General features: G+C 36.9%; 1 protein-coding gene across 2 annotated transcripts in view; it reads left to right on the top strand.

Annotated features, from left to right (window-relative positions):
• Nucleotides 1-26,722, top strand: part of DENND6A (DENN domain containing 6A) — a 54,656-nt gene that overhangs the window by 17,929 nt on the left and 10,005 nt on the right. Inside the window, exons 4-12 of one of the 2 annotated variants that reach the window (XM_029243672.1) lie at nucleotides 4,880-4,992; nucleotides 7,064-7,144; nucleotides 8,702-8,747; nucleotides 9,352-9,431; nucleotides 10,525-10,587; nucleotides 11,402-11,457; nucleotides 17,160-17,282; nucleotides 17,768-17,863; nucleotides 19,918-20,012. In XM_029243672.1, the coding sequence (XP_029099505.1) occupies nucleotides 4,880-4,992; nucleotides 7,064-7,144; nucleotides 8,702-8,747; nucleotides 9,352-9,431; nucleotides 10,525-10,587; nucleotides 11,402-11,457; nucleotides 17,160-17,282; nucleotides 17,768-17,863; nucleotides 19,918-20,012 (753 nt within the window). Of the gene's footprint in view, nucleotides 1-4,879; nucleotides 4,993-7,063; nucleotides 7,145-8,641; nucleotides 8,748-9,351; nucleotides 9,432-10,524; nucleotides 10,588-11,401; nucleotides 11,458-17,159; nucleotides 17,283-17,767; nucleotides 17,864-19,917; nucleotides 20,013-26,722 lie in introns of both variants that reach the window. The other variant, XM_029243671.1, reaches the window with a different exon arrangement.

The raw sequence follows: 26,722 nt of genomic DNA, 5'->3' as shown, positions 1-26,722 counted from the left end.
ACCGCAATGAGAAGCCTGTGCACCGCCATGAAGAGCAGCTCCCGCTTGCTGCAACTAGAGAAAGCTCACGTGCAGCAACGAAGACCCAACGCAGCCATAAATAAATCAATAAATTTATTAAAAAAACAAAAACAAAACTGATCAAGGGTCTTCCCTGGTTGTGCAGTGGTTAAGACTCTGTGTTCCCAATGCAGGGGGCCCAGGCTCTATCCCTGGTCCAGGAACTAGATCCCACGTGCATGCCAAAACTAAGAGTTCTCATGCTGCAACTAAGGAGCTGGTGAGCTGCAACTAAGGAGCCCATGAGCTGCAACTAAGGAACCCGCCTGCCACAACTAAGGAGCCCACCTGCCAGAACTAAGACCTGACGCAACCAAATAAATAAATTAATTTTAAAAAATAGTCTGAAGTTGTCTTTTCCCTTTAGAAGAAATATTTAAGCTTTTTTTCCCTCAAATCTCAAGTAATTTTTTAAAAATAAATTTATTTGTTTTTATTTTTGGCTGTGTTGGGTCTTTGTTGCTGCGCGTGGGCTTTCTCTAGTCATGGCGAGCGGGGGCTACTCTTCATTGCAGCACGTGAGCTTCTCATTGTCATGGCTTCTCTTGTTGCAGAGCATGGGCTCTAGGCGCATGGGCTTCAGTAGTTGTGGCACACGGGCTCAGTAGTTGTGGCTCATGGGCTCTGGAGCGCAGGCTCAGTAGTTGTGGCGCATAGGCTTAGGTGCTCCGCGGCATGTGAGATCTTCCTGGACCAGGGCTCGAACCTGTGTCCCCTGCATTGGCAGGTGGATTCTTAACCACTGGGCCACCAGGGAAGCCCCTCAAGTAATATTTTTGATACAGGCAAGTGTCTTCTGTTTATCTATAGCTTTGCAGTCTTGGTTTGATTGGCAGATGTAAAGAATAAAATCATCTGTGCCCTTGATAATTTTAAAATGGGAGGAGAGCAGTTTGTGGCTTACTACATGGCATTCGCATAGGAGGAGCCATGAAACCAGTGAGTGTCCCAGAAACCAGTGAGTTCAGCAACTCCTCAGTTGGAGGGGTGCTTTTCAGGACTTCGTTTTCTAAGTGAAGAATAGAAGCTTTTGATCTGCTCCAGTTGGCAGTGACGTAGCATTTAAAAAAACAAAACAATTTTATTGAGATATAATTCACCCATGTAAAATGTACAATTCAGTGATTTTTAGTACATTCAGAGTTGTGCAACTATTACCGAAGTCAATTTTAGAAAATTTTCATCACCGAAAAAGAAACTTCCTGCTCCAGTTTCCTCCTACCCACCTCTCCCCCTTAGCAACCACCTGTCTACTTTCTGTCTCTATGGATTTACCTATTCTGGATATTTCATATTAGTGGAAGTGGTGTTTTTGAAGTCCATTTTGACTTGAAAGAGCCAGTATAATGTAATGGTCAAGAGCACCAGCTCCAGAGTCAGATGTCATGGGCTCAAATTCTTGCTCTGCCATTTAGCAGATTTATTTCTTTGGATGATTACATAACTTTTCTGTGCCTTGGTTTCCTCCTCGCAAACAGGACTAATAATGGGACCTACTTGAGAAGCATGAAGACCAAATGAGTTAATGTATCTAAAGTGTTTAGGACAGTGCCTGCCACAGAGTGAGCATTCAGTGAAAGTGGTGCTCAATTCATGTATTGAAAGGGTGGAAAATCACTTCTGAAAGCAGACAAAATAATGAAAATAATTTTGACCTGGGATTCTGTTTGATTTCTGTTGTAAGAACTTAGTTGTTTGGAAAAGGATGTTGGGGGAAGGTTACAGGAATTTTCTTGGTTTAAAAAGTGTTGGGTTATTAGTTCTGTTTTCTGGGCTCGTAAAGATTATCTTAGATTAATTAAAGTGGAACTTCTCCTCAAGCTGTGGGGGTTTGCTGAGCAAATTTGCTGTTTCCTTAATTCCTGCTGCTTTATCAGGGAAAGAGTTTATGTGGTGCTTAGTCAAGAAGCCACGTGAAGGTGTATTTTCTTTGGAGAGCTGTCATTTAATCTTAAAATTTGTATAAATTCATCTTTATTCCTTGATTTATGTGAAGAAAAAATACTTTCCATTAAAGCTTTTTACCTTTTTTTTTGTTTGTTTTTGTTAATAATCAGAAAGCTATGGTGCACATAGCATAACTTTTAGGTCTTTTTGGATCTTTATATAGGTCTTTAGTTTTCTTAGTGAATACAGTGGGTAAGATGCTTGGAATTCAGTACAATCGTAGGTCAGTTGTGGAGATTTATTTTAGAATTATTGCATATTACTGCTGGAAGTGACTTTAGAGATTATCTTATGATGCCCCTTAACTTTTGTTTACAAGAAAATTGAGAACCTTGGGCGAAGTGACTTCTAGAAGGCTAATTATTGATGGACCTGGGACTAGATCCCATTGATTGTGGTTCCTTTTTCCTCAGATTATAACCTTTCCCTCATGTGCACAGTCATTTAACCATCTTTCATATGTAATCATTATACTGCTTATGTAGAGGTGCACTCTCCTGTTAAATAGGCAAATTGGATGGGTCATACTAACAAGGTAGATTTATTTTTGATGAGGTTGTAGGTTATCAGGATTGCCCTGCCCTCCACAGGTATCATTTTCTGCAACACAAATGTAACTAACCTGGTTGCCAATCTGTAACACCTCTTTTCCTGTCCCGTTAATAGTGAGGTCAGGATGGAGAACAAAGGTCTACCTAGATAAAGAGTTGGTTTTTCTTTAGTAACCTTTTGTGTGTGAGGGAACAGACTTCTGAAACATAAAATGGGAACCGTTTACCTCACTTCACAAAGACACTATGGTTAAAGCCTTTTTGACCTGGTGAACTAGCTTCCTGACCAGTTCTGTACAGCTTGCAGGTACAGCTGGTCATCGGAAAGTTATTACAGCATGCCCATGGTTTGGGAGTGGAGCCAGCGGTGGGTTGGGATTTAAGGCTGTGGGAGCTTCATTACTTTCTTTCCACAAAGCTCAGCATTCCTTACATTTTCCAGAGTTCATACATCTTTCTTAAAATCCATTGCATTTTTTCTGCTACATCTTGCTAGGTGTCTCAGAGAAATTAGTGTGTACTTCTCAGTGGATCTTTCTGTCTTCTGAAGAGAAAAACTGAACCATCTGTATATAAATCTGTTGAACTAAAACAATGCTAGGAGTATTTTCCATTATCTCAGGTCTCATGTATTTTCCTTATTTTGAACCATCTGCTATGACAAGTAAAGAAACTGAACTGACTCACCCTCCAGTCCCCTTTGTTTCTTCCCTCCTCCACCAAAGAAATACTAGTTTCTATAAGTGCATTTAGGTATATGTACTGAGTTGCTTTTTTTAAAACTTAAACATAATATCAAATTTCTGCTTCCTTTTTGAGAACTTGATGTGCTAAAGAAATATAAGTACTTCTGTGTGTAATAAAATCTTGAGCACATTTTGTATTTAATATAATCTCATTAGTTTTAAATACAGTAACTGGGAAGAATTTGAGTGACAGGCTACTTCTTGTGTCTTTCACTTTTTAGAGTATTTACAGTTTTTTGTAATTATTGCCTGACAGTTTAGGTAATATTTTAAGAGGTTTGCTAAAATGATTGAAGTTTAAAAACTTTATAATTAACATGATTAATATAGTAAGTCTATTACTTGGGCTCTTCCTGAGTCTGCTATGTTTTTGTTTTTTTTTTAAATTCTCATTGTGAAATATAAAACACATATAAGGTCAAGAAATAGAACTTTGCCAACACCGCAAAAGCCCCCTCATGTCTCTTCCCAAGCAGTATTTCCCTCCCCCGCACCTAAGGTAACCACTATCTTGATTCTTTTTTCTTTTCAATTTTTTACTTTTTATTAAAATTTTTTAAATATAATTTTTAAAGTTTGCCTTCCATTTACAGTTATTGCAAAATAATGGTTATATTCCTTGTGTTGTACAATAATCCTTGTAGCCTATCTCACACCCAGTAGTTTGTACCCTCCACTCCTCCACCCCTATATTCCCTGCCCCTCTGCCACTGGTAACCAACCATTAGTTCTCTATATCTGTGAATCTGCTTTTTTTTTGTTAGTTTTGCTTAGTTTGTTGTATTTTTTAGATTCCACATGTAAGTGATATCATACATATGTCTTTCTCTGTCTGACTTATTTCACTTAGCATAATGCTCTCCAGGTCCATCCATGTTGCTGCAAATGGCAAAATTTTGTTCTTTTTTATGGCTGAGTAGTATTCCATTTGTGTGTGTGTGTGTGTGTGTGTGTGTGTGTGTGTATCATATCATCTTTATCCATTCATCTGTTGATGGACACTTAGGTTGCTTCCATGCCTTGGTAACTGTAAATAAATAAGGCTGCTATGAACATTGGGGTGCATGTATCTTTTCAAATCACTCTACTGATTCTTATAGTAATAAGATTCTTGCTTTTCTTTATAGTTTTATCACCCAACCATGTATTCCTAAACACTATTGTTTAGTTTGCCTGCTTTATTAAAAAAAAAAAAACTATGTAAATTTGAACAATTTGTGTTCTTTTATATTTGGCTTCTTTTGCTCATAATTATGTTTGTGAATTATGTTTGTGAATCAACATGACATGCACACAGTTTTCAAAAAGTTTTAATTACATAGAGAAAATGGAATAGGAAAAACAGTAGAGGGACATAGGAGTTAAGATGCATAGTTTACTAATGGCTTTGCCTTTAACCAGCAAAGATAGCTTAGAGCAAGTCGAACTGTCAGGATCTCTTTTTTCTTCTCTAAAGCATGATAGAATGTGTTTCAGTAATTGATAGGACCCCTTTAGCTCTAAGATGTGATGAAACTGGATAAATAAATGTTATACTGTGCTGCCTTTAATTTCTCTCATTTTTGTTTTCATTAGGTTGCCTTGGAGATACCCAGTTTTGTTTTAGATTTCGACAGTCTTCTGGGAGGAGGGTGTCACTGCATTGTCTCCTGGATCAATTTGAGAAAGATTTACCAGTTTACTTAAAGGTTGGAAAAGTAGTAATAGAATAATGTCTATGTGAGAGGAAACTTTAGAACTCAGTTACTCAGTTACCTCTTATAGCATTCAGAAATATTGTGCTTTTGTTTTGTTACTGTATTATACTGCTGAATTTCCTGAGTCTAATTCATAAGGATTTAGCATGTGAAAGAGACTTTATAAAGTTACTATTCTTAAAACATAATGCCATTGTGAATTATAGAAATTAGAATGTTGAATTAATTTTCTTTCACGTGTTAAAACTCTTTGTTTAGATGTGGAAGTGGGGTGGTAGTATACCAGTAAATATCACCCAGAGTTGAAGATTCCCTGCGGTAATCCCTACCTGCTTTATAGTAGAATTATTGTTGTCTCTTTTTGATTTTTGAATAAGCTTTGGTTTATAGTTGTTGTTTATCAAAAACAATTTTAATAATTCAGATGATTCCTGAGTGTAGAATTTCTGTTTGGTACTTCATAGTTTTATCTCTAACTACATGAAGAACATTTCCATCTGGATGTCCTATTAGCACATCCAATAAGAACTTGACATCTTTTGCCTAAAATAAGTATTTACAGCTTACCTTCCTGGTTCCACTAATGACAGGAATCCTCTTCCAGTTAGCAAAGATGTTACCTTTTGAAATGTCTCTTATAGCCATCTTGTCCTTTTCATGACCATTTGCTATCACTAATAACATATTCTGTCAACTGCTGATAATAATAGCTACTACTTATTAGAGCTTTTTATGTTCTTGGCATTGTATCAATAAGCACATATTATCTTATTAATCCTCCCTATATTGTTCCAAAAGAGTTCCTTTTGCAAATGAAGGAATTGAGGGCTATTGAGGATAAAAATATTTGCCCAAAGACGTCCATCTTCTGTCTTTTTCAGTGCAATATATCTTACACAGTGTTCCCAGCTAAAGTGTACATATATATTACATAAAATAAATAAAATCTAAAATGATTACTTATTGCTTAATGAATAAAGAGCTAATGATAGTAATATTTCCTGGTTCTCACTTTTTGGGCCTTCCAAAATAAAACCTTTGCCTTTCAGATTTCCAGCTTAATCTCCTTTCTATACATGTGCCATATATTAGCTAAACTGAACTGTATGCTTTTTCCTGAGGTAGCTTGTATTTTTCTATCTCTGCGTGGTTTTGCTCAAACTCTTGGCTGTGTAAACTTGAAATGTCTTTGTCTTTGTTTAAATCATATCCATCCTTCAATGCCCAACTCAAAACCAGCTGCCTCCGCAAAATACTGATCGCCATAGACAGAAGTAACCTCTTCCCCCTTGGCCTCTTTGTAACACTTTGTGCTTTTTTGCATGGTACCTGCCCTCCTATCACATACTAGTCATTTTTGTACTTTTCTTATCGCTCTTAGTTTGTGATCTCCTTAAGGAACTGTGTCTTACACATCTTTTTATCTTTTCTAACACAATGCCTTGTTCAAAGTAGGTAGTCAATAAATATTTGCTTAAAGAATAACAATCAAATAAGGAACTGGACCAGAGTTTATTCCATTAGGATATAAAAACTTTTAAGTTTTTTGGACCTTTCAAATTGTATGTTGATAAATATTCCAGTGTTTCATTATTGTTGGGTAAAAATATAACTGTCTATGTAAGATTCATATTGGCATTTAACTCCTTTTATTTTCTCTCTTGAAATTTTGCATTAGTATACCTCATAAGACTGATGCCTAACTCAATTGTAGGCAGAATTTTTTCAAAACTAAGTATAGCATTGGGGAAAACAGAATTTGATTGTTTTCCTAACTTCCATTAACTACCACAGATATGAATAAAGAACATAAACAGAGTAAGTTATAGGGGGTAAAATCTGACCTTAGTACTTTAGTTATGATTATTTCATCTGTGGGCAAGTTAGCAGGTTTTTATCTGCCAGTTATTGTCATGATTGTTGTTTGCATTGGTGGAAAAGCATAACTAGTTCTTTGTGTGTACCTCATATCTCAGTTCAAGTTTATAAAGGAATCTGCTTTTAATAAGAAAGGATGGCTATATATATATATATTTTTTTTAATTTGTCACTTCTTTTATAGAAGGATCCTGCCTATTTTTATGGATATGTGTATTTTCGACAAGTTCGAGACAAAACTCTAAAAAGAGGCTACTTTCAGAAGGTAATTTTCATATACATTAACAGAAAAATATTTTTACATTGTGGTTAGAAGAATAGAAATTATTAGAATGAACAGTCTTTAAAGTGTTTGATATTTTATCTTTAAATATACTAGAATTTATATTTTATCTTTTTTTTTTAGATTGTAGACACCTGTCCTTAGTTTTTTTTGGCTGCATTGGGTCGTTGTCGCTGCATGCGGGCTTTCTCTAGTTGGGGCGAGTGGGGGCTACTCTTTGTTGTGGTGCATGGGCTTCTCATTTTGGTGGCTTCTCTTGGAGCACGGTCTCTAGGCACGCGGGCTCAGTAGTTGCAGCACGCGGACCCTAGAGCGCACGGGCTTCAGTAGTTGTGGTGTGTGAGCTCAGTAGTTGCGGCGTGCGGACTCAAGGGTGTGCGGGCTTCATTATTGTATTGTGCGGGCTCAGTAGTTGTGGCTCGCAGGCTCTAGAGCACAGGCTCAGTAGTTGTGGCACATGGGCTTAGTTGCTCCGCGGCATGTGGGATCTTCCCGGACCAGGGATTGAACACGTGTTCCCTGCGTTGGCAGGCGGATTCTTAACCACTGCACCACAAGGGAAGTCCCTAGATTTTTAACTGCTATTGAATTTTGCCTTCCTGCTATCTCTGTACTAGATTCCTGACAGTAAGTTACAGTTATTGTATGAAACTGTCAAAACTCAGAAGAATCTGTTTAATTTTCACATTTTAGAATAAGGGAAAGAGTAAACAGATTGTAACATAGTTACAGCTAATAAAAGCCTGCAATATCTTTTTTTTGAAGAACTAGTAAATATACTTGATCAACATCTTAGTCATTATTGTTCCCACTCTAAATGTACAATCTTTTTGTTTCTAAAGATATATATATATATATAAATATCAATTAATTCCAATTTAATCCCAGCTAACAGGGACACACCTTTACCTTTTGTAACCAGAACATGCCCTGACCACTAATTGATGCTTAATGGAAAGATAAAAAGTAGTTTTCAAGAAAATAGATTTTTAAAAAGTCAGCATAATCTATATCTGAAGTGGTCACAAACTATAGTCACAATTTCTAAGAATGTGGCTAAAACCATTGAACTCTAAAATAGTCATAGGTCTTAGTCAGAAAAAGCATCACAATTTGCGCTTTCCTTTTTAGGAAGAGTTTACCTAGCTAATTCCTAATATTGCTTTGCTGACAGCAGTAGTAGCCAGGCTTTGGAATTATCCATGACATTAGTTTGTTTATAGGAAATTCTTTTTCCTGCACAGCAGGAAAATCTATGAATGTGTCTTTATGCTCTTAAAATGTAGTAATAAGGTTAAACTTCTGGTGTTCTGCCACTATAGTTTTATGTTTCTTTTAACCATCTACTGTAAAAGCCTTTTTATTTTAAAATCCACACTTTTCGCTGAATTTGGCTTGTTAGTAATTGATTATATAAGAAATGGCAAACTAAAATTATAATCATTAAGAAATTAAACATTGTTTCTTTTTTCCCTCCAGTCCTTGGTTTTGATCAGCAAACTACCTTATATTCATTTTTTTCACACTGTGCTCAAACAGATAGCACCAGAGTATTTTGAAAAGAATGAACCTTATTTGGAAGCAGGTAAGTTAAACATTGTGTGAGTTAGGTACCTTTATGAAGGAGTTTTAAATTTTTTACTGGAAATGAATGAAAAAAAATTAGTTAAGAATTTTAAGGACTATAAGGTAGGAGAGAGAGGTAAAACAATTCTTCTGGCATATTTACCTACAAACACCAAAGATCCTATCTTTTATTTCTCCTTTTGCAGCACGGATGATGCCTATTTTTTAGGATAATAATAAACAAATATTGAGTTGCCAATTCTGATACTCAGAGTACTGTTAAACAGAAATCCTTATGTCACTCAATACAGAGAGAAGACATCTGCTAGGTGGTGTGCTTTTGTAGCTAATTTTAGTAGTAATAAATGAGTAGGAAAACTCCCTTTAAACTTATTCTGTTGCTTTCAAAACATGTATTAACCAATTTATATCCTAGAACATAGATGTATATCTGGTGAAATATAAGATATTTTCAGTACTTTTGCCTTTTATCTTCCATCCTTCCCAGTGTATTTTTTCTGCTATATAGAAAGCATAAAGTGGAGTTCCAACTTCTAATGTTCCATTTTTAATATTTTAGTATTTCCACTTATACTAAAGAAATATTTTACTATATTTTTCAGCTTGTAATGATGTTGATCGATGGCCTGCACCAATGCCAGGGAAAACATTACATCTGCCTATTATGGGGGTAGTAATGAAGGTAATAATAGCTTATATTTCATTTGTCTCCTTTTTTAGGAAGCTCACACATGAATTTTGCTTTTTAACTTCCTAATAACATTCAGTCCTGTTGTTGCTTTCACTTGTCATTGATGTGAGGAGTTACAAAGATACCGCAATTTATCCTGCTGCACAGAACCATTAGTCACACAACTCCAGGGGTCACCAGTCCCATTTTCATCCTGTAGAGTTTACATGATGCTGTCATTCTTATACAATGCATGTGAATGTAAATGCCACCTCCTAGAATTGTGCAACTTCATGGCCCTCCAGAAATGGATGGTATTGCAGAACACTTGTAGAATTGAGTATGAGTTAGTAAAATTTAAAAGAAATTAGGAAAGCCATTGGTTCTTAGTCGTTTTTTGTTTTTTTTTTTAATACAGCAGGTCATTGGTTCTTAGTCTTAAGTGATTTTTTTAATGTGTATTTTCAGACCAACATGTCCATCCCAGGGTATTGTTCTCTACTAAGGTTTTTTTTTAATACAATGAATTAGCATTTTGCTCTCAGGCTTTGTATGAATGTGCTGTAAGTGCTTTTGCAGTTCATTTTCAAGTTGAACTTATTTTTGGCAATGTTCTCTCTTTAGATGTGCTCATTTCTGTAGGACCTCTGTTCTGTTTTTTCCATGGGAAATCATCAAAAGTAGGTCTGGGTTGAGAGTTCTCATGGTTCCCTGTGAGATTTATCCCATAGTTTGGCAAGCTTGAGAGGGTGTGTTTGGGTGTGTGTATATTAATGAAGCAAAGATTGGAACAATAAACAGGAAGTGGTATGTAGTTGATGTCCTTTTCTGTTTTTCAGCACGTTTGCTTCTCAGTGGGTTAGTGATTTCTGTGTGTATGGGAATGTGGAGACCTTGGTTCACTTACCTTCTGTTGTGACTAAAAATAAATATGACTTTAGTTTTTAATCTGACATAAGTATTTTGTTTTTATGGCATTTTAGGCATTGTTGAGTGTACCTTTTTAGCATCAGGATAGAGTGCTTCTGATCCCTCATTGTAGCAGGACTCCCAAGTTATAGAAAGGTCATTCTTTTGTAGCCAAAGTTAATTTCTTCTCTTTTAGGTACGGATTCCCACATGTCATGACAAGCCTGGGACAACTCAAATAGTGCAGTTAACTCAGCAGGTAGTGTGCTACTGTGGTAGAATAATCCAGCATATATAGTCTCTTTAACAGAAATTTTAAACTAGCAAATGTAGAATTTCTTGGGTTTATGATTCATTTCTGAATATCACTGAAATATCCCATTAAATAATTTTTAATGAATTTATAATAAGCTTCCTATCAAAAAAAAGCTTCCTATTTTCCGATTTTTTTTTCTTGTTCTTTCTCTAGTAGACACTGGAGAACTCAGAATTTATACTGTAATTGTGAGGACAAGGAGAAAATTAGCTCTTGAAAAAGATTAAACAAGGTTTAATTCTAATAAAACCTCTTATCTTAGAAGAGTGGTCAACAGACTTCTGGTTTTAGGAAACTTAATCAAAAGGATTCTGTAGTTATAATTGCCCTTCATTTTCCCCAAAGTTACATTTGTTCATGGGTGGGGATGAATTTTTCATTTGAAATGATTTAACTGGTATATTAGCACTCCCATTGTCCTTTGAATTAAATAAAAATGGAGAGCAATAGGAAAACAAATTTTGCCTGTTATATATGTCAACTGGTATTATGGTAGTATTCATACAGTTGAGAATTAATCTAACACCTGACCACTGGATTAATGTTTTATCGGTGGAATCTATGTTGTCCTTGACCTGCTGTGTTAGGGGAGACTGTTAAGACCCATTCTCTTTGCAGCTGCTTCTGGAGGAAGAGACTCTTAGAAGACAGGGCAACATGGCTGATTGATTATGAATAGATAGGCATATTATAAAAGTCAGTTTTTGGCAATTTTGGTGACATCTTGTCTATTTTTTTTTTCTTTTTTATCTCTTAGGGAGACACACATATATCTGTTATTTTACCTACTGTTCATGAGGTGGATCTTTTCAGGTAAAGACTAAAAAATTTTGTTAACTGCCTTGTCTCATTTGCTTTATGATATTGTTGTTAATTTCTTTAGAAAGTGAATATTCCTATATAAAATGTGGAAAAACCTGGAAGAAAATAGTCATATTTCACATGTTGTAAATCAGTGGTTCATCCCTGACTGCATGTCAGTTGCTTTGACTACTAGGGAAATTTGGATATGGATTGGGTATTACATGGTAGACACAAATTATTTTTGTTTGGTTGGGTGTGAGAATGGTAAATAGATAATTTTTTTTCTAGGGATGGCCTTTTTTTGGGGAGTTGGGGGGAGTGGGTTGAGAGCATAAAGCATGATACTCCAGAATGGGAATATAAAAGTGGTGCTAAAAGAAGACTGTGATTTCCCTACAAACCCCTCATTTTAGTAATTCTACACTGCCGTTAATTTGATATATACCACCAATATCTATTAAAGGTTTCCTCTCTTGAATATTTAATACTTACCTCCCCCCAATAAAAACTACTTTGTGTAACAGATATTACTAGTGTAATACAGAGGTTTCAGAGAATGCTTCATCTTGCAATTGTACTTCCTATCTGTTTGTGCCCTTGCTGATAGATAACATTACTATACTTCAGAGAAAAACTAATTTGCAACTTTGATGCCTTAAGGGCATCGCACTATTAAAGTCAGTTGGTCAGATGTTTCCATATAGGTCTTTTCCATTTTTCCTTTGCTTATTTTAAAATTATAAATATACATATATAATATATATAAATTATATATTTTAAAAATTATACATATATACTGTACTGATCACTTTTCTGTAAATTTGTGATTATTTCAAAATTTTACATATATAAATATTTATATAAAGTTTATGTATCTGTATAAAATTTTGAAACAATCACAGATTTTACAGAAAAGTGGTCAGTATAGTAAACTTTTTTTTCCTAGACCCATTTGATGGTAAGTTGGAGAGCTGATGCCCCATCTTCCCTTAATACTTTAGTGTCTGTTTCCTACAAGTAAGGACTCAATGCAACCATAAAAATTGGGAAATTAACATTGATAAATTAATACTATCTAATACTAAGACCACATTCAAATGTGTCCAGTTGTCACAATAATATCTAGTTCAGAACTGTCTGTTGCATTTAGATGTCATGTCTGTTTAGTCTCAGTCTGGAATAGCTCCTCAGTCTTCCTTTCATGGCCCTGACATTCTTGTGGATTACAGGACAGTTATTTTACAGGAAATCCCTCAGCTTGGGTTTGTCTGGGATTCACTCATAATAAGATTCAGGCTCTGCATCTTTGGCCAGGAGGTAGCACACAAGGTTGGCTTGCCTCATGGCTGATAATGTTCACTTTGATCTCTTTATTAGTGTGGTGTTCTCCAAGCTTCTCCATTGATAAATTATTCTTTTTCCTTTTGTAGTTAAATATTTTGTGAGGAGATACGTTGTGAGGAGATACGTTGAAACTATGAAACTATTTATTTATTGTTGTGTAATAAGTTACCCCAATACTTAGAAGTTTGAAAGAACAAACATTATTTCACACAGTTTCTGAGAGTTAGGAATCTGGGGACTGCTCAGTTGGATGGTTCTAGTTCTAGATCTCTTGTGAGGTTGCAGTCAAGATGTCAGCGGAGGTTTTAGTCAGTTGGACAAGTGGGGCTGGAGGGTCTGCTTCCCTAGAAAGCTACTTTAGCTGTTGGCTGGTGGTCACAGTTCCTTGTGACTGTTGGCAGGAGACTTTCATTTCCAGCCATATGGACGTTTCCAAAGGGCTGCTTAAATTTTCTCACAACATTCAGCAGGTGATCTGAGAGAAAGCTGAAGTCACAATGTCTTTTATGACTCAGGCTTCAAAGTTGTATATTATTGGGACTTACCTGGAAGTTGAGTGGTTAGGACTCTGCACTTCCACTGTATGGGGCGCGGGTTTGATCCTTGGTCGGGGAACTAAGATCCCACATGCCACACGGTTGGGGTGACCTCGGAGCACAAAAAGACCTCCGAGTGATTAAAGCTTAGGCCCACTAGCCAAAGCATAATATCACTTATTGATCCAAAAATTGATCAACGGAACAAGTTACCCTAGGGATAACAGTGCAATCCTATTCTAGAGTCCATATTGACAATAGGGTTTATGACCTCGATGTTGGATCAGGACACCTCAATGGTGTAACCGCTATTAAATGTTCATTTGTTCAACGATTATTGAAAAAAAAGTTGTATATTATTGCTTTAATTTACTCTGTTCATTAAGTGCAAGCCACTAACCCAGCCCACCTAAGAGGGTGAGAAATAGGCTCAGTGCTTTAAAAGGAGTGCCAAAGAATTTGTAGAAATATTTTAAAACATTGCACCATGTATGTATATCTGTATGGATTTTTGGTTTCTTGTTTTATTCAACAGGTTATTAAAATCCATTATTCTCATCAGTTTTGGATGTTCAAATTGTCCCCAGTTTGGCCAGTGAGAATCCATTTCAAGCTGGCTTCTGTTTTTCTTTTTTTGTCATATCCTTTTCATTCTTGAAACACTAACTTGTTTGTTTCAGGCTTATCTTTTTTTTTTTCTAACTAAAAAAATTGATATATAATTCACATACATAATATTCACTCTTTCAAAGTATACAGTTCAGTTGTTTTTAATATATTCACAGAGTTGTGCAACCATTACTACTGTCTAGTTCCAGAATATTTTCATCACTCAAAAAGTAACCTTGTACCCCATTAGCAGTTAGTCCCCATGGCCTCTTCCCCGCAGCCCCTAGTAACCACTAATCCACTTTGTCTCTTTGGATTTGTCTATTCTAGGCATATCATATGGATAGAATCATACAATGTGTGACCTTTTATGTCTACCTTCTTTCACTGAGCATATTATTTTCATGGTTTATCCATGCAGTAGCATGAATCATTACTTCATTCTTTTTATGGCTGAATAGTATTCCATTGTATGGATATACCACATCCATTAATCCATTGAAGGACATTTGGATGGTTTCCACTTTTTGGCTGTTATGTATAATGCTGTTGTGAACATTTGTATATAAGCCTTTGTGTGGACATATGTTTTCAGTTCTGTTGGGTTCCAAGATTATCTTGTATTTTCTCTTCCCCAGCCCTGGAATCAGCTACTTAGTAGAGAACAGGATTTAGAAGTCAAGATCTGGGCACTAGTTGTGCTCCTTGCTAAGGGAATATCCCTCTCAGTGGGCAGAGCTAAGGAAAATATGTATCTGTAAATGCATGTATATATACACACTCATATATAGTATTTAAACACTTTTACATACATATTTATTTCTATATCCATATATATTGAAAACTATAAAGTCACACCAATACCCCTAATTCCGGTGCAGCATGACAGGGTTCACTCTACTTTTTTCCCTTTTCATATTTGTATTTCTTTTCTCTGACAGAGGAGCTACATCCTATTATCCTTGATTCATTTACTTATTTGATCAGCCCATGTTAGTAACCAATCTCTCGTCTCTGCTGCAACATTCTTCTCTGAGCAAATGCCTTTCTTATCCTTCTTGGGCTCTGAAACTGCCCACGTGGCTGCTCTTCTTCATGGACACCCTGCTTACCCTGCTTAGGCCCTGCTCCATGCCTGATTGACCCCCCACGTGGTTCCCCTCTTGCCCCAGTCAGGCTTCTATACCCCACGTTAGGCCACCTCTCTATGTGGATGCCATACTCACCCTGTCGTGCTCTGACTCCCAATGCCAAGCCAGCCCCCACATGGATCCCTCCTTTCCCTACTTGTGCTTCTACACCTTACTGCAGGCCACCCTTCCATACGTTCACCCTCATTCCTCTTCTCTGACATCCCACCATGGACAGCCTCCTCAGCCCACTCTGGCTCTGACCCTCTGCACCTGCTGCCCCTCCATGCCCCTCACAATTCCTGGGCTCTGTCACCCCAAATCAGATCACCTCCACACATGCACACCTTTCTCACTACATTAGGGTTCCAACACCCCCACGACAAGCCACCCCCTCCACATGGATGTCTGCCTTATCTCACACAAGCCCTGATACGCTCTTCAGGCCAACAGGGCTCTCTTTCCCTCTTGGCAGAGATGCCTACCATGCACTGTGTTTTGCTGTAGGATTGAATTGTTTAAGAAGGAAGGAGGAAGAGCTCCTTTGCCTTATCCTTGAACTGTTTATTGTTTTTATTTTTGGTTTTTTGCCCTTCCTTCACATTTCTCTTCTTGCCTTTGAATAGTTAAAATGAACTTTCCCTAATTTCCATCTCACAAATTTGTTTCATATTTTTACACTTAAAAGTTACTTGTATTTTTTTCCTTTTCTTTCTTGTGTGTGTATGTTTTCAGGTAGGTAGATTGGTTACTTTTTTTTTTTTTAACATTTACTTTATTTATTTGGTTGCACCAGATCTTAGTTGCAGCAGGCGGCATCCTTAGCTGCGGCATGTGTGCTCCTTAGTTGCGGCCAGCAGGCTCCTTAGTTGTGGCTTGCCAGCTCCTTAGTTGTGGCATGTGAACTCTTAGTTGCAGCAGGCATGTGGGATCAAGTTCCCTGACCAGGGATTGAACCCAGGCCCCCTGCATTGGGAGCACGGAGTCTTAACCACTGTGCCACCAGGAAAGTCCTTTGGTTATGATTTTTATAAATAATGTAGTTTTTTTTTCCCTCTAATCTACTAGGAAAAATTTTGACCCTACTAGGAGGAAATTACTAAATAAGTAAAAGTTATCAAATTAGGCTAGATAATGTACCAGAGTTTTGTCCTATAGGCCTCTGCCTAATTCCAGGGCTACTGTAAAAATATGCAACATTTCTGTAGGGGGAGGATCTGCTTAGGAAAGCATTCTGTCATTTGGTGTTAGAACACCTCCTTGTGATTTGTCTTCCTCATTCTTTAATATTGAAAGCATTGGCTTTGAAATTAAGTACATCCAGTAAACATCCTTTGGAAAATTAATTTTTCTTGTTTCCTTCAAAATAGAGTAGAAATTCAAATGTAACAGCAATATTGATAAACTAGATATACTATATGGTACAATAATTTAATAATTATTTTATATGCTTTTATCGTTTGTTAGCCATTCTATGTGTCAATATATTACATTTAATTTTGTAAAACTTGGAACAAGTAAAATTGCTATATATTTTTGTGTGGATAAAAGGAACTTATATCTATGTGCATCACCATATTATTATTATTATTTTTTGCCTGCGTTGGTTCTTCATTGCTGTACTTGGGCTTTGTCTAGTTGCAGTGAGCGGGGCCTACTCTTCGTTGCAGTGCGCAGGCTTCTCATTGCGGTGGCTTCTCTTGTTGCGGAGCTCGGGCTGTAGGCGCGTGGGCTTACAGTAGTTGTGGCTCACGGGCTCTAGAGCGCAGGCTCAGTAGTTGTGGAGCACGGGCTTAGTTGCTCCGCGGCATGTGGGATCTTCCCGGACCAGGGCTCAAACCCGTGTTCCCTGCATTGGGAGGCGGATTCTTAACCACTGCGCCACCAGGGAAGCCTGGCAGGTGGATTCTTAACCACTGCACCACCAGGGAAGTCCACATCACCATATTCTAAATGAATTTGTATATCAGGTCAAGGTACACATAGCTGGAAGAATTGTATCAATGTGAAGTTTTTAGAATGATTATATGGGAACTTAAAAAAAACAAGGATGGATAAATAACAGTGTCTCTGCTGCGTAAACACCTTTCAGGTGTTTCTGCCCAGTTTTCCTTCATAGTCAGATGCTTTGGGAGCTGGTGCTGTTGGGTGAGCCCCTCGTGGTCATGGCACCGTCACCATCAGAGTCGTCAGAGACTGTATTGGCACTTGTTAAGTGAGTATATTTGGTTCCTCATGGTGATAGTTGCAACAGTTTACCACCTGTGATATGTTTGCACACTAATTGCATTATCTACACAATAATCCTGTAAGAAGGTAGTGCTCATTATAGCACCATTTATTGATGAGAAAATTAATTCAGATTCCATGTTTTTGTTTTTCTGGGCAATAAGCACATTCATTCACTTACATAAAATTAGCACCTGATAAAAATCAGTTGTGTGAATGGTCAGTGTCTAGTAAAAGGTATGTAGCTAATGAATGATAGAGCCAGAATTTCACCCCGTCTTCTGCCCCCAATCCAGTGTGTTTTTGGTATGCCATCTACATTACATTTTTCCATTTGTCTTTCTAGTTTCCTTAAATGAGTTATAGATAGATGATCCCAGTGGGGTAAACTCTGTGTTTAGATATTTCATAGTTATTGAGTAGGGCCTTTAATTTCTGTCCTTTGTTTTACATGTTGTTCTTGCTCTACAGCTGTATTTCTCCATTAAAGTACTTCAGTGATTTCCGACCTTATTTCACTATTCATGATAGTGAATTCAAAGAATATACCACCCGTACTCAAGCCCCGTGAGTAAACAAAATAACTTTTATTGACCAAGTATTACCTTTATAACCAAATTATGTAGAATTATTTTTGGTAATAATTGAAAAGTTTAAATTTTGAACTTATTGGCAGATTGATTTTATAAAGGAAGCTTTGAGGAGCTGCTGGTAATAATTTCACATTTCAAGAGTCATTATCCTATTTTCTTTGAATGATCTTATTAGTGGAAGCTATATTGTCTTCCGCTAATTAATAGCTAATTCCTCTAATTTAATAGCTATCTGACTACTTTTACTTCTATCTTTGTTCTTTACTTCAGGACCCCTTATAGCATCAGTTATCTCTTCTTGCTCTGTAACTTCCTTTTCCTTCTCCCTCTTCACTGAATCAGCATATAAACATATAAAAATTCTTCCCAATCCGTAAAAGGGGAAGAAATATCTTACCTTTCCCCTTTAGTTCCTGCTCTGTTGTTCACCTTCTTTTCATAGCTGTTTCTAGAATAACAACAGAAATTTCCATTTACCCTCTCCACTTCTTGGTTTCCTGGTTGCTTCTCAGTTCGTTGCAGGTTGATTTCTTCATCTCCGCTGAAGTTCTTGCCAAAGTCATCAAGACCTTTCTCACTGCCTTGAACCTGTGGGCACATTGTTGCCCTGTTTCTCCTGCCTTCCCTTTCTTGTAACACTTACTCTATGGACGTTGAAAACATTTTAATCTTTGGTACCGTCTCACCTGGCTGGCTGGTGGTGCATCTCAGTCTCCTGTGCAGACTTCTTTTTCTCTGCCAACCCCTTAAATGTTGGTGTTCTCCAGTATTGTGTTCTGGGTTCTGATTTCAGACTGATATTTCTTTCTGTACAGTCTTATCTGTACCCACAGTCTCTGTTAACACCTATATACTGATGACTGAAATTTATCTTCCTAGTTCAAATCTTTGCAAGGTCTCGACCTCTGTCCAGGTTTTTGTTGTTGTTTTTTTATCGTATTGCCACCTGGACATCTTAATGGCACCCAAAATTAAACATGTTCAAACTGAATTCTTTTTGTCTCCTTCTTTTCTTCCCTAGTTCCATGCTTCTTCCTACTTCATGAATGGTGCTTCTTTTCACTTAGTTATCAAAAACCTAAATTGTCATAAATTTCTCGTTCTTAATGTTCTCCACGTGAAGTTTTACCAAATTCTGTCAATTCAACATCCTAAAATATCTCTCATAACATTTGTTATCTTCTTTCCAGAGCTCTCTTCCTAGTCTTACTACCTCCAGTCTTTCTCGTATTTGCTGTTGCTTTTCCCAAACCTCTTCCCCTTTTTGCAGAGCATCTTCCAAATTTCCCCCAGAGTGATCTTTCTAATAAGTACATTTTTGTTCATGTAGCATTCCTCCACTCAGTTCTCTAGTAGCTTCTGTTTGCCTACAAGATAACATCTGAATTTCTTAGCATATTAAGTTGGTACTGAATCATCTGGCCAGCATCTGCCCATCTGCTTTCATTTCTGACTATTCATTCTTCCTGCTTTGTGCTCTAGGAATGCTTAACTATATGTAGTTTTACAAACAGACCGTGATCTCACTTCATTGCTTTGCACATACTATTCATTCTCCTGCATCACATTTTCTTCCGTTATCCACCTGGCAAAAGACTCCTGTTCATAACTTATATCATGTTATATATCAACTATCCTTCAAAAAAAAACCTCCTATTCATCTTTCATAGCTTTGTGCAAATGTCATCTCTTTGGTGAGGCTGTCCTTTAATCCCCTGGTAGACATAGTTTCTCCTTTGTAATAATTGTACATTTTATACCACCTTCACTGTATTCTAATTTCTGGTATCATAATTGGTTATGTATACCGCTTTTCCTGTGTGCTTTTAGAAAGACTGTGTCTTTTCATCTTTATATACCTAGTGCTAAAAATGGTGCCTGGAATGTAGTTGATATGTGGTACCAATGAAGGAAAAGATTATCTTAGTAATCTTTGAGTAAACAGTAGTTCACTCAAAATAAATTGTAAACTGATGGAACATTCATTTTTTCCTCACTTTGGTTTTGTTTTGTTTTGTTTTAATGTAGGCCCTCAGTCATATTAGGAGTAACCAACCCTTTTTTTGCAAAAACACTCCAGCACTGGCCACACATTATTCGGATAGGAGACCTTAAACCTGCAGGTAAAGTATAAACTTGGTGTTCTCGTTGTAGTATGTAAGGTGGATGAGCAGGTTTATTTCTTCCTTTGTTTTCACTGCTTCGTTACTTTTTAATTATGTTGATGGCAACCTTCTTTGAGGCAACTTGAATAAAAGCCTTTGGAGAAGAGCATAACTTCCAGCTAAAATATACAGATTCTTATATGTATAACCCATCGTGCCCACCTACCAAAAAAATGCACTTACAGTGTTTTAAACATTGAATTATTTTGAGGTTTCATGAAACCTCAAAAATTTGAGCTACATTTTGTATATGTATAAGCCCAATTAAACAGGATTTTCCAACACTGCTTGAATAAAACCTTATAGAAAGTTCTAATTAATCAATTTGACACAAAATTCTCAACTAGGACTCCAAACAAGAATTATACATTTCTGTGGCACTGGTATTGATTAAGGAAGCGGTCAAAAGGCTGTGCTTTCCTTGAAAAAAGACATGTAGTACCTTGTTCATGGTAGCTGTTTAATGAATGTTTACTAAATGAGTAAATGATTCTGAAGTTGGCAATTTTGTTAACCTGGATGACAATTTAATGGTACCTCTGACATTTTCTCACTGGACATTCCTGAATTTTCCATGGAAATAGTTGAGACGTGAGCTATCTAGAATATTTCTAATAACTTTATGATATGTTACTTTTAAAGACTTTTCCTTTGGTGTACATGGGTATTATATTTAAGACATTATTTAATATGATTATTTTATAAAATATCCCTTCTGGAATATAAATAAATCTAGATGACATATTAGGGAATAACATTTTAAATCATATTATTTACAAATATCAGACTCAATCTTAGACTGAAATCCTTAGAAACCTTATGAAATAGAGGAAAGGGCAAAGGGCTTTACCTTGGCCATCAGATCTGTGTGACCTTAGGCAGAACAGCCTCTTTAAGCCTGCAATTCTTTGTCTGCTGGGAGGATTGAACACAGTATCTGACTTATGGCACTCTGTAAAGATCATGGTCCCTTACCATTTCATTAGTGTTCTGTCTGATAATTCAGAGCACAGCAGTCACCGGAGTCTCATCTATAAGAAGATATGGAAAGGTTTTTTTTTTTTAATCTTAATTTAATCTTGACATTTACTTTCTTGTTTTTTTCCTATTAATCTGGACTATTTGGTTAATCGTAATATAGTAGACTACTGTTTATTGTCTTTTTCCAATAAGAAAAGGCTTTCTGTTGGGGCTGTAAGTAGAGGAACTTTTGCAAAGATCACTGGTAAAGTAGCATGGGTTGATAAGTCTGTTTAACTTTTTAAGAAACTGCCAACCTGTTTTCTGGAGTGACCCACTATTTTACATTCTTACCAGCAGTGTATGAGGGCTCCTGTTTCCTCACGTCCCTGCCAACATTTGATATGGTCTCTTTTTTTCATTATAACCATTCTAGTGGGTTTAAAATGCTGGTTTTAATTTGCTTTTTCTTATTGACTAATGATGTTGAGCATCTTTTCATCTACTTATTAGTCATTTGTATATCTTCTTTTATGAAATGTTGATTTAAATCTTTTGTCCATTTTAAAATTAGGTTATTTTATTATTTTGTTGTACGAGGTCTTTATTTTGGACACAAGTTTGTTTTCAGATATATGATTTGCAGATATTTTCTCACAGTATTTGACTTCTCTTTTTGTTTTTTTAAAATTAATTAATTTATTTATTTTTGGCTGCGTTGTGTCTTTGTTGCTGCATGCGGGCTTTCTTTAGTTACAGCGAGCGGGGGCTACTCTTCGTTGCAGTGTGCGGGCTTCTCATTGTGGTGGCTTCTCTTGTTGCAGAGCACGGGCTCTAGGTGTGCGGGCTTCAGTAGTTGTGGTGCGCGGGCTTAGCCGCTCTGCAGCATGTGGGACACTCCCGGACCAGGGCTCGAACCCGTGTTCCCTGCATTGGCAGGCGGACTCTTAACCACTGTGCCACCATGGAAGCCCTCTTTTTTGTTTTCTTAAGGACGTCTTTTGAAGAGCAAAAGTACTTAATTTTGATGAAGTCTAGTTTATCAAATTTTTTATTTTATGAATTAGGCTTTTGATGTTTATCTAAGAACTTGTTGCCTAACCCAAGGTCACAAAGATTTTCTTCTATGTTTTCTTCTAAAAATTTTATTGTGTTAGCATTTACATTTAGGAACCACTTGGAGTTAATTTTTGTTTATGATGTGGGGTAAGGGTATAAAATCATCTTTTTTTGCATGTTGATATCCAGTTGTCTTAGCATCATTTGTTGAAAAGACTATCCTTTTGCCACTGAATTGCATTGATACCTTTTTGGAAAATCAGTTGGCCATAAACCTGAGGGTTTATTTCTGGACTCTTGTTTCTGTTGCATTGATCTATATGTCTTATCTTTGTACCAGTACAACCTCTTGATTACTGTAATTTTATAGTAAGTTTTGAAATCAGGAAATATGTCTTCCAGCTTTATGGTTCTTTTTCAAAATAGTGTTTTGCATTTCCATATAAATTTTAGGATTACTTTGCCAATTTTTGCCAACTGAACAGAAAACAAAAAAGCTAACTGGGATTTTGTTAGGGATTGTGTTGATTACATAGGGAATATGTAATCAGTTTGGAGGAGAATTGCTGTCTTAAAAATACTGAGTCTTCCATTCCAGGAACTTGGAATGTCTCTCCATTGTTTAGATCTTCTCTAATTTTTCTCAGCAATGTTTTGTAGTTTTCAATATACAGGACTAATTATGATGTTAGATGTAGGTTTTCCATAGATGTCCTTTATCAAGTTGAGGTAGTAGCCCTCTGTTCCTAGTTTGTTGAAAAAGATTATAATGAATTGGTGTTGAATTTTGTTAAATGCTTTTTCTGTATCTGTGGAGATCATCGTGTACTTTTTGTCCTTTATTAATACAGTATACTAAATTAATTGATTTTTTATGTTAAACCAACCTTACATTCCTTAAATAAATCCCTTTTGGTTATGGTGTATAGTCCTTTATTATTATTATTAGTTTGCTAATTTTTTTTGAGGATTTTTACATCTTTATCCATGAGGGATATTCTTTTCTTGTGATGTCTTGATAGCTAATATTTTTGCTGCTCTGAGAATCCTCTTCAGACAGGTGAAGTTACCATTTAAAACTAGGACCTAGGACCAAGGGAGGGAAGGGGACACTTCTTGAGTTTATTTTTCAAAATGGGCATAAGGGCATGTATGGAATATTAATTACACTTTATTTTTTTGTTTGTTTTTGTTTTTTTTGTTTTTGCGGTATGCGGGCCTCTCACTGCTGTGGCCTCTCCCGTTGCGGAGCACAGGCTCCGGACGTGCAGGCCCAGCGGCCATGGCCCACGGACACAGCCGCTCCGCAGCATGCGGGATCCCCCCGGACCGGGGCATGAACTCGTGCCCCCTGCATCGGCAGGTGGACCCCCAACCACTGCGTCACCAGGGAAACCCTACACTTTATTTTAAGCAGCCTATTTTAGGGATGAGATGCTGTGTTCCCTCTGATTATTTGTCACCAGAGTATTTGGACCATATCATATAGAAAAAGGTATCACTTTTTCTATAGGAGAGTGATGATGTTGTATGGAAACGTGTTTTATAGATCCTTAGTGGTCATTGAGGAGTGGATGGTAGAGAGTGTCAATGTCCTCAGTTTGGTCCTTGTTCAATTAGTAGAGGTGATACATTGTGAGCAATGACACCAGGGGTGTTTAAATAATTTTGAGCAAGACTATAGTACCTATTTCTGGGACTGGATTGTGTCGTTTGAGCACAGATCTTAACAGACGTGCAGAATTTCATTAAGTTTAGTATGTTTACGATACTTTTTCCCACTTATCTTAAAGTTTTTTTTAATATAGCAAAATATATATAACATAAAATTTACCATTCTAACAGTTTTGAAGTGTACAATTCAGTGGCATTAAGTACATTAACAGTGTTGTGCAACTGTCCATTTACACAACTTTGCATCATCTCAAACAGAAGATCTGTAGCCATGAAACAATAACTCTTCATTCCTGTCATCTCCCAGCCCCTAGTGAACTCTATTCTAATTTCTGTTTCTATGAATCATACAGTATTTCTCCTCTAGTGTCTGGCTTATTTCACTTAGCATAACATTTTCAAGATTCATCCATGCTGTAGCATGTTTTAGAATTTTATTCCTTTTTTTAAAAAGCTGTGGTAAAATATACATAACATAAAATTTACCATCTTAATCATTTTTTAAGTGTGCAGTTCAGTGGCAGTAAGTACATCGACGTGGTTGTGCTGCCATCACCACCATCTCCCCACAGAACTCTTTTCATTTTGCAGAACTGAAACTATTGCACAGTAGCTCCCTATTCATTCCACATCGCCCCACCTCCCACCCTTGGCAACTACCATTCCACTTTCTGTCTCTGTGAATCTGACTACTCTGGGTATCTCATGTAAGTGGAATTCTACCTACTTGTCCTTTTGTGACTGGCTTATTGCACTGAGCATAATGTCCTCCAGGTTCATCCATGTTGTAGTATGTGTCAAAATTTCCTTCCTTTTTAAGGCTGAAAAATATTCCATCATATGTATATACCACATTTTGCTTATCCATTCATCTGTTGATGGATACTTGGCTTGTTTCCATCTTTTAGCTATGTGAATAATACTGTGAACATGGGTGTACAAATATCTCCAGTCCCTGCTTTCACTTCTTTTGGGCATATAGTCATCCCTTGGTATCAACAGAGGATTGGGTCCAAGACCTGCCACAGATACCAAAATCCGAGGATGTTCAACTCCCATAGTTGGCCCTTTGTATCCACAGTTCCACATCTGTGGATTCAGCCAACTGCAAATCTTGTAGTACTGTATATATTCATCAGAAAAAGAAAATAATCCATGTATAAGTGGACCTGGGCAGTTCAAACCCATGTTGTTCAACATGGGTCAACATGTATACCTAAGGGTCAACTGTATACCTAAAAGTGGAATTGCTGGACCATATAGTCATCATGTTTAATTTTTTGAGGAACTGCCATACTGTTTTCATTTTATATTCTCACCAGTGGTGCACAGGGTATCAATTTCTCCACATCCTCACCAGCACTTGTTATTTTCTGTTTTCTTGATAGTAGCCTAATGGGTGTGAGGTCGTATCTTATTGTAGTTTTGATTTACATTTCCCAAATGATTAGTAATACTGAGCATCTTTTCATGTGCTCATTGGCCATTTCTATGTCTCCTTTGGGGAAATGTCTTTCCAAGTCCTTTTCCCTTTTTTTTTTAAAAATTAATTTATTTATTTTTGGCTCTGTTGGGTCTTCATTGCTGCGCACGGACTTTCTCTAGTTGTGGTGAGTGGGGGCTACACTTCATTGCGGTACGCAGGCTTCTCATTGCGGTGGTTTCTCTTGTTGTGGAGCACGGGCTCTAGGCACGTGGGCTTCGGTAGTTGTGGCACATGGGCTCAGTAGTTGTGGCTCGTGGGCTCCAGAGCGCAGGCTCAGCCGGTTGTGGCGTACAGACTTAGTTGCTCTGCGGCATGTGGGAACTTCCCGGACCAGGGATCGAACCCATGTCCCCTGCATTGGCAGGCAGATTCTTAACCGCTGCACCACCAGGGAAGTCCACTTTGCCTGTTTTTTAATTGGGTTGGTTTTTTTGTTGAGTTGTAGTTCTTTATATTCTGGATACTAATGCCTTATTAGATGGATGCTTTGTAAATATATTCTCCTGTGGGTTGTCTTTTCACTCTCTTGATAGTATCCTTTGATGCGCAGAAGTTTTTAATTTTGATGAAGTCCAATTTATCAATATTTTCTTTTATTGTCTCTGTTTTTGGTATCACATTCATGAAAATCCATTTGTCTTTTAATTTATGAGTACTGGGCATATATATTGGGATATATTTCTTTTCTACCCATTGATCTCAAGACTAGGACCACTGCATATGCTACACAAGTTAGGAAACACAACAGCTCTGCCTAGGATCCTGGCTTTGAAAATTCAAGACTATCTGAGAGGGTCAGTAAAACTGCAGATAAAGTATGTTCTGTAGGACCAGCAGGGAAGGCATAGCAGAACTGAGATTTTGCTCTCCTGGGCCCAGAAGTTCATAGTTTTATTAGAAACATATATATAGTTTTAACCCTGCAGAGAGGTCATTCCTCGTGCTATAAAGGGATTACTTCTTATGGGTTATACCTAGTTTTAGTTCACCCAAATCCTATTAAACGAAGAAATGTAATGCTAGGATAATGGTACTGAACAAGTATTCCTCAAAGAGAAAGTAATTCTACTAGTGTATATTGGATCACATTATAAACTGAATTTCTAACCAGAAATTGGGTTTGATGATTTAATCAAAGGTAAAACATTTGACCTAAATGTAGAAGATTCTTATGCAAATGTGCAGAGGTGCAGAACATTATTAATTTAATAATATTAAACCCCTCTCTTATGTGCATGTACATAACAGACATTGAATAATTATTTTTTAATTAAAATAAACAGCTGTAATTGTAGGACTTCAGTTCATTTTCTGGCATTCTTATTTTATTTTCCAGACGTATTTGACAAATACCATTTAACTTTTTTTGGCAATAGATAGTGTATCTTTATGACTAGTTTTCTTTATGTCTATTATGTACTGCAGTGTAAGAATTATGGTGGCTAGGGTTAGAGTTCGGTATGCATCTTACACCTGATGAGGTCCCTTG

Source organism: Monodon monoceros, unplaced genomic scaffold (genome assembly GCF_005190385.1).
Source record: "Monodon monoceros isolate NGI ecotype Baffin Bay Population unplaced genomic scaffold, NGI_Narwhal_1 Super_Scaffold_3, whole genome shotgun sequence".
In the NCBI taxonomy this organism is placed as follows: domain Eukaryota; kingdom Metazoa; phylum Chordata; class Mammalia; order Artiodactyla; family Monodontidae; genus Monodon; species Monodon monoceros.
This window is presented reverse-complemented; position numbering and strand designations above follow the sequence as displayed.